General features: G+C 34.8%; 1 protein-coding gene across 1 annotated transcript; it reads left to right on the top strand.

Annotated features, from left to right (window-relative positions):
• The first annotated feature begins 6,599 nt into the window (after positions 1–6,599).
• On the top strand, positions 6,600–8,092 carry LOC110876337 (zinc finger MYM-type protein 1-like). Its single transcript, XM_022124509.1, has 2 exons — positions 6,600–7,977; positions 8,055–8,092. The coding sequence occupies exons 1-2, from the start codon at positions 6,600–6,602 to the stop codon at positions 8,090–8,092; spliced, it is 1,416 nt and encodes a 471-aa protein (XP_021980201.1).
• The last annotated feature ends 683 nt before the right edge of the window (positions 8,093–8,775 follow it).

Genomic DNA, 8,775 nt, shown 5'->3' on the forward strand with positions numbered 1-8,775 from the left:
AATCCAGGTAATTATTCTGGAAAAACTTCTGAGAATTTAGATACTACGGGAATATCTTTTAATTCTTTTCCTTTAGTGTTAATGATTACTGAAATCATATACACCATTCCTCCTTTCTTTGCATAACTTGCAGCTTTCATCACATGGATGAATTTTGTTGATCTGGTTGGCTTGTCTCCTTTAATTGTGTCACACCCGCTCGTAGCGGAAGCACAAGGTGTGATCTGATTGGTTCTCATTGCATAATCAATATAAGTTAACATACTAAATGAATAAAACATGCTCCGATACCATTGCTATAATTGTTTCAAAAGAACACGACACGAGTTAAGTGTATCGGTTTCAAACCATTAACCGAAAATAAATTGTCATTGTTTAATACATCAAAATGAAAGTTTTAAACTACTAAGGCTTTGACCACTATATTGCCGCAAAAAGGCGGTATATAACTGTGACACCCCAGGAAAACCAGTAAACGATACAACTTACCTAGCTTCCTCAGTAACCACATGCTAAATTTCGGGACGAAATTTCTTTCAAGTTGGGGATAATGTGACAACTCGAGTTTCAGAGTTTCCACTTTCGCATTTATTGCACGTTCACTGTTTGTTTAGTTGTTTACTTGCACAATTGGTTTGCTTTGTAACTGTATATGTTTTGGTTCGATAAAGTGTATTGTAATTATGCATGGTTATGTGTTACTTATGAAAGATTTGACAAATGCATGAACTTGGTGATGAAATTGTAAATTATATTATGATGGGTGTGTTTTATGTAAAAGATGATACTTAGGGGTGTGTAGAGTAGATAGTGAAATCTTAATCACTCTTAACCCTAATCCCTTTCACTAATCATCACACAAAATCAATATATGTGCTTTCATATCCATCTCTACATTTCTCACTACAATCATTTGCTTCATCATTGGCACAAGCTCTCTATCACCACTCTTGATCCCTCTCTTTATCTAGAATCTATCCAAGGTAATTGTTTAATGATTGTTTGTTGTTATCAATTCTTGATTATGTGATTCATGTAAACCCTAGTTCTTCACATACTAGTTCTGTATTTACTGATTGAATTCTGATTATTGTGAAATGATGTTGATTAGTTGTGTAATCGTTTGCCTGATGTCAAGATGCATGATATGTTAGAATTGTGGATTGATAATTGGATTACAGATGTGTGAAATTAGGGTTTTTTTCATCGTACTCTCTACAAACGTAACTGTTCCATTGATTCTGTATATTGGTTTTGGAAATCACATATGTTGAAACTCAGAGTTAACAATCAGGGTTTTGTGAAGTCACAAAAGTCTGAGTTTTGATTAATATGTTTGTCTGAGTTTCTTGCTGGTTGATAAGGGTCCGAATTTCTTAGACAACATGCAGAGGTCCGACTTCTGTTTAATAAAAAGGTCCGAACTTTTATCATTAACATGCAAAGTCCGAAGTTTATGTATGGATACTAGGGGAGTCTGAATTTTTATAAGGAAAGGGGCATGGGTCCGAACTTGTAAGGGGGGAAGCCCCTGTCCGACTTTTTGAAGGGGGGGGGGGCTCATCCGAGTTTTGAAGGGGGAGGCTTGGTCCGACTTTTGTATAAGGGAAGGGGGGTCCGAGTTTTAAATGGGGGTTGATGTCCGAGTTTTGTGGGATGCCCCCTTGTCCGACTTTCTTTGATGTGCTTTGTCTGAATGTGTTAACTTGGTGATGTGTCCGACTTTTGATATACAAAGCATGTGGTCCGAGTTTGTTAAGATGATATTAGTCCGACCTTTATGTTGTTTTGGTTGATCTGAGTTTTGTGTTACTTGTGTGGTCTAAGTTTATTAATACACAACCTGCCTGAGTTTTATGGAATGTTTTATGGTCCGAATTTCTTGAATGGTTAAGTGCATAACCTTGTATGAAGAACAACATGCTGTATGTATGAACCATCTATGTCGTATCATTTTGTACACAACTATCACACGAATCACAACTGTTTAGATATCAAGGACTTGCAAACCCTAATTGAATGTAAACACTTACCTCGAATTTATGTGCAATGTACCCTAGGTTGTGTGTAACGGACTTAATCCTTAATTAACACTAGAAGCAATAACATACCAAGCAAACCAAGGTGAGTTCACACTCTTTACCAAGGCATGGGATTCCCGGGGATTGGGAATGGGTTGAATGATGGAATTGAACGATCTCTCGTACTTACACGGTTACTAGACTATCTACCATGGTCCTCGGGTTAAGCAGGACACTTACGTAAAACCTACGTAAACAAGTATATGCTACTGTCTTCCGGAGTCAGGAAGGACACTTACGTAAAACCTACGTAAACTCACACATGCTATTGTCTTCCAGAGTCAGGAAGGACACTTACGTAAAACCTACGTAAACCCCCGCGTACCCCCGTCCTCGGTTGTGAAGGATACTTACGTAAGACCTACGTAAAGCTTGTACGTACTACTGTTCTCGGGTTATGAAGAACACTTATGGTTACGAATAGTCTAGTGTATATGCAACATGGGAAGCCCCCACCAATAGAACATATTATCGGCCCAGTAGTGCCACACGTTACAAACGAACTTACTATTACGCACTTACTTTCTGTGAACTCGCTCAACTAGTTGTTGACTCTCTGTTACATGCCTTGCAGGTCGTTAGGTATAAATGGAGCTTGCATGGGGAGGCGCGGTCGTTGTGGACAAGGATCGGGATGCTTTGATTAAACACTATGACTTTACATACTTTATTTACATTGGGCTTTTATTCAATTGCTTCCGCTAAACTTTGTTACTATACATATGTTTTGGAACACCTTTCATATGGATTGGTTTGGTTTAAATACAATTACTTTTACTATTTACATTGTTCTATATGATTGGTGGCTTGATCCTGGTCAATCACGCTCCCAAGCGGTGATACTCCGCAAGTGGATTTTGGGGGTGTGACAATAACAGGCAAACCCTTCAAAAGATGGCATGGAGTCTTGATACTTGTTTTCTTGTCTGAAATCCCCGATATGGTCCACTAATTCCCTGAAATACATGTTAAGTTGAAAACATCAACAAAAGTTGGTGAGTTCATGCAGTTTAGTTGTATAAGATGAAAACCAGTATGTAAAGATGTAGTATGTAAAGCGTCAATTAAATCGTTGATCATTAATGTTTTGCAAGGACATTAATATGTGTGATGAAATAGGAAGCAATCCAAACCTAGACGATTTTGTGTCGACTATCCTGGACTAGGACACAAACGCACTCTTCTGTATGGTCCACGACCATGAATGGGGCTCGCCAAAACTCATTAGATCTAACCCTTTGTACCTAGGTCCAAACTGGATTAATGGTGCTTAGTTGTATAACCCTATTCGCACATGATCTATGGTGTTCCATTCCTTGACTTATCATACTATTGAACATGTATTTTCCCTGATAGTTGTAAAGTTGTAAAGCATTTAAAATGAAGATGGGACATGAACTCACAGAATTGCATTCCGTAAAATGTATATAATTGTAACCTCACTTGCAGTTGTCTTGAATTGTATCACGACCTACAAAGGTCCTAGATTTGTTAGACACTTCGGTCTTTGTATTGACTCATGTACAAGTCTTCTATCTTGAATATGTATTAAGACTTGTATGGAATTGTTATTCATTGAATTGTGTATTAGATGTATGAATTGATAAACTGTTCAATATATATTTCTCTAAATATATAAATTCTTGTATCTTGTGAGTTGTATTATCGGATCAAGTCTTCTTGACTTCGTGTTTCGTAGGAATAAATTGTATATGTATACTTCTTGACTTCGTGTCTCGTATGAAAAAAATTGTATATGTATACTTCTTGACTTCGTGTCTCGCATGAATATACTGTATGTGTATGAATGTGTCTCGTATGAGTAAACTGTATGTGTATGAATGTGTCTCGTATGAGTAAACTGTATGTGGGTATGAATAATTCCCATGTATGGACATACTTGTATAATTGTATTTCACCAAGTGTTGGTGATGTAAGTGAATATATAGTTGTACATATAGGAATACGTATATTCTTGTGTTCATTATATGTGATCTTGTATTCTCAAAATATATTTCATATGAATATATAATCTATGCTTGGTAAAAGGTATAAAAATCATCTTAAAAATAATCTATTTTTAAGACTAATTCTAGAAATATATAATTTTAGTCTTTCGCCAAAATAATATATTTTAGATGTTAGTAAATACATATATCTTTATATACTTCAAAAATAATACCTTTTTAAGATAAACCAATGTGTAATATAATTTGTATACTTGTAATATATATATATGGTCACTTGTTCGGTTTTGAAAATGTTGTTTACCAAGCTTCAATATGTTCAGTGGCGGATCTAGGATTTGCGCCAAGCCGTAACGTTTTATAAATAAGCGGTAACGAAATCGAAAAAACGTCAAATTTTTCCAAAATTTACACTAATTTTACACTACCGCCGGAACGCCAAGCCGTAGCGGACGCCACCCCTTACTATATGCTACATCCGCCCCTGAATATGTTATATATTGTAGTCCGAAATACTTATATAGTCCGTTTATTTGTCCATGTGTCCGATTTGTCCATAAGTTGTATCCGGGTATCCGAATCGTCCGTACTTTGCTTTTAAGGTGTGTTTTGTATGTATTCTTATAGATCTTTAGTTGTAATGTGTCTTGTATTTATTTGTATCAATATATTCAAGTTCCTAACTTTTATATATAACTAATACAATCAATAAACACATAGCACATAATTTGTTAAGATCACTAAATATATATTTTCTCAAAATATGTATTTATATCTATTTTGTCCTTAAAAAAACCATTCTTTCAAATCTTGTATTTATTGTAAAAACTTTTGTTAAAAATGATAGTTTTACCGTGTTCAGGCCAATCTTGGCATAATAATAATAATAATAATAATAATAATAATAATAATAATAATAATAATAATAATAATAATAATAATAATAATAATAATAATAATAATAATAATAATAATAATAATAAAACTGCCGTGTTTGGGCCAACGTCGACTTAATATTTATAATTATAATAATAATAATATAAAAGCACCGTGTTCGATCGTTATACCGTGTTTCTGAATTTCTAAAAAAAAAGTAAAGAAAATCAAGAAAGTGGGCCGTTGGAAAGTCATAATCTTAGTAAAAAAATTGATCTTGATTGAAGCGTGTCAAGTGGAGGTCAAGATTAAAAGCCTATATTCAAAACTCAAAAGAGAGGAAATTATTATATGATATAGTTTAAAATATCAACAACAAAGTCAACAGAGTGATGGAATATTTAATCTGATTAAAAATTTTTGAGGTGGAGATAAAAAATGATGATGTCAAAGATATGCTTGGGCACACATTTATGTGGAGATAAAAAATGATAAGTGTCAAAAGATTTGTCTGGGTAGCCGGTGATCTACTGATAGACAACAAATTTAAAAATCAACATGAAATCCATTTATGCGATTAACATGTCATTTTTTTCTTTCTGCAGCCTTCTGTAAGGAAGCAACACAGTGTAGGATACAGACACAAGGGACCAAATTTGAACAAAGTAAAACACCAACTAAAGAAAACAATAAAATATATATCCATTACTTATCTAACCCAATTTAACATTCAAACATATAAGACTAATCTCTTGCTAGAGAATTCAGCCAACTCAACTTTAAAAAGAAACCACCCAGTATAGCAAACATAAAAACCTAACTAAAAAATTTAACTACCTCTGATCCAATTAGAAAATCATCCAAGTCTGCCTGCCAACGATCTGTGAACAAACCCCTTTTTACATGTGAAATTAACAATTAACTCCATCTGACGATTAACTCCATCCGAAACTCTCATATCTCCACAAAAAGAAGCTCTTGCATGTTTAAAGCTGCAAAACATCAAATAAAATCTTATTAACCACAAATATAAAATTTAAAAAGATAAGAACTAACTGATCTGTAAATTTCTGTCATTAAGCTAAGCTATTTTTTTAAACAACCAATATTTGTATTAACCTAACAAGCACAAAGCAGGAAAGAATAACATGGACTTATAAGTATATCATGAAAATCTTGCTAAAGAGTCATCATCATCATTGTTAAATATCCAACATCAACGTTTCAAGGTAAAGAGTTGAGAAAATTCAAACAAGAATGGTATGACCGAAAGGAATACAAGGGATGGTTAGAGTATAGTATAAAATCGGATCCTGTGTTTTGCTTATGTTGTTACTTGTTTAGGTCCGAATTTGGTGATCATAGAGACACATTTGTTTTGAACGGGTATAACAATTGGAAAAAAGTACATGAGGTACTTACAAAACATGTTGGGTTAGTTAATAGTGCCCACAACAAATGTTTCCAAAAGTGTGCCGATTTACTTAACGAAAAGCAAGCGGTAAACACACAATGGGACAAAAGGACCCCTAAGGAGAAACGTGATTACAAACTTAGATTAAGTGCTTCTACTTTGCTTGGAAAAAGATTGTTGAATGGCGGTTTGGCGTTTCGTGGTCATGATGAGTCAAAAGATTCATTAAATAAAGGAAATTTTTTAGAGCTTTTAGAACTAATGGGTGAAATGAATGAAGAGCTTGGTAAGGTTATCTTAGAGAATGCACCGGCGAATAACCAAATGACTAGTCCTAAAATTCAAGCGGACATTAAACATTGTTACGCTCAAGAGGTACTTAAACAAATTTTTGAAGATCTTGGTGATGATGTTTTTTCTTTATTAGTTGATGAATCATGTGATGTTTCAAAAAAAGAACAAATGGCGGTTGTTATTCGTTATGTTGATAAAGTTGGGATTGTTAAGGAGCGTCTTATTGGGCTTGTTCATGTCAAAGAGACAAGCGCATTAACACTTAAATCGGCTATTGATGATATGTTGGCACGTTATGGGTTGAGTTTGAAAAGGATTAGAGGCCAAGGTTACGACGGGGCAAGTAACATGTCAGGTGAGTTTAACGGCTTAAGAGCTCTTATTTTAAAGGAAAATGTTTCGGCTTTCTATATTCATTGTTTTGCACACCAACTTCAATTAGTTGTTGTGGCGGTGGCACACAAACACACACCTATTTGGAGAGTATTTGAAACGATAACATGTTTAACAAATGCCGTTTGTGCATCTTCTAAGCGACAAGACATGCTTCGTGAAAGCCAAAGAAGACAATTGGAAAAAATGGAAGACGTGCTTTGTACCGGAAGTGGGTTGAATCAAGAAATGACACTTTCAAGACCTGGAGATACACGTTGGAATTCCCACTATAAAACGCTTTCGCGTTTGATTACTTTATATCCAAACATTATGGAAGTTCTTGGATGTATAGTAGAAACGGGTCAAACTCTTCCTTGTAGTAGACAAGCGGACGGACTTCTAGAGGATATGAAAAAATACGACTTTGTATTTTACATACACTTGATGGAGCATATTCTAAACGTCACACACACATTGTCCCAATGTCTACAAAGAAAAGAACAAGATTTGATGAATGCGGTTAAATTGGTTTCTTCCACAAAAAACCAACTTGAAAAGTTTAGGTTGGAAGGATTTAATGAGTTCTTGGAGAAGGTTAACTCTTTTTGTGACATGTATGAACTTGAGGTGAAAAATTTAGACGATGAATATATTAACCCAAGATGGCCAAGAAGAAAAACGAACATCTCAAATCGGCACTATTACGAGTATGATTACTTCAATGCGGTTCTAGATTTGCAAATTCAAGAATTTGGGAACCGTTTTAACGAGGTAACATCGGAACTACTTCTTTGTATCAGTTGTTTGAGTCCGTGTGATAATTTTAGTGCGTTTGACATTCCAAATATACTAAAGTTAGCCGGAAAGTATCCATATGATTTCGATGAAGCCGAAAAACGAAGGCTTCCGGTTCAACTCGGAAACTACATTGATTTTGTGAAACAAGATAAACAATTCGCCAACTTGGATGGTTTGTCAAGTCTTGTAAGGTTAATGGTTTCAACAAATATTCACGTAACTTTTGCATTGGTATATCGTTTATTGAAGCTTGTTCTCGTATTACCCGTCGCAACCGCAACCGTTGAAAGATGTTTTTCGGCAATGAAGAATGTGAAGACCTACTTGCGTAATCGGATTGGCGCTGAGAATTTAAGTGATAGTTGTATATGTTATATAGAGAAAGACTTGCTTAAGAAAGTACCTCTAGATGATGTTTTGGATAGATTTCAAAAAATGAAAACCCGTAGGGCGACTTTTTAAATATGTTTGTAACAATATTTGACGTGTTTTTGATGATTATATAAATTTAAGTTTGATGTTCTTTTTTTTACATGACCCGACCCGACCCGAACCGGTTTTTTTATGTATATATCTAGACGCCTAAAAATTAAAAAAAAAATCCGCACCCCCATGAAAAAATTCCTGGGTCCGCCACTGATCATGCTCCGTCTCAAAATCAAGTACAGGTTCGTTATTAAAAAAACATTTTACCCCCGTCATCATATTCGTAATCAATACCTTCTAAGTCATCCACAAGGGCATTTACATTACGCATTGCAAGAACTTCCTCGTATGGTAATGTTTCAGGTTCTACATCATTTCGAACTACGAGAGATGTTTCAGGTAATTCTTCGGTTGGTTGAAAAGGTGGCAACTCACTAGATTCCTCTTCTTGAAATATATCATTCATCAATACTTCATCTTCATCATACTCAAGTATATCATGTTCTTCCCACGTGCAAAATCATTCAGATAAAAAACTTGTTGA

The sequence above is a fragment of the Helianthus annuus genome, chromosome 9, assembly GCF_002127325.2.
Source record: "Helianthus annuus cultivar XRQ/B chromosome 9, HanXRQr2.0-SUNRISE, whole genome shotgun sequence".
NCBI classification, from domain to species: Eukaryota; Viridiplantae; Streptophyta; class Magnoliopsida; order Asterales; family Asteraceae; genus Helianthus; species Helianthus annuus.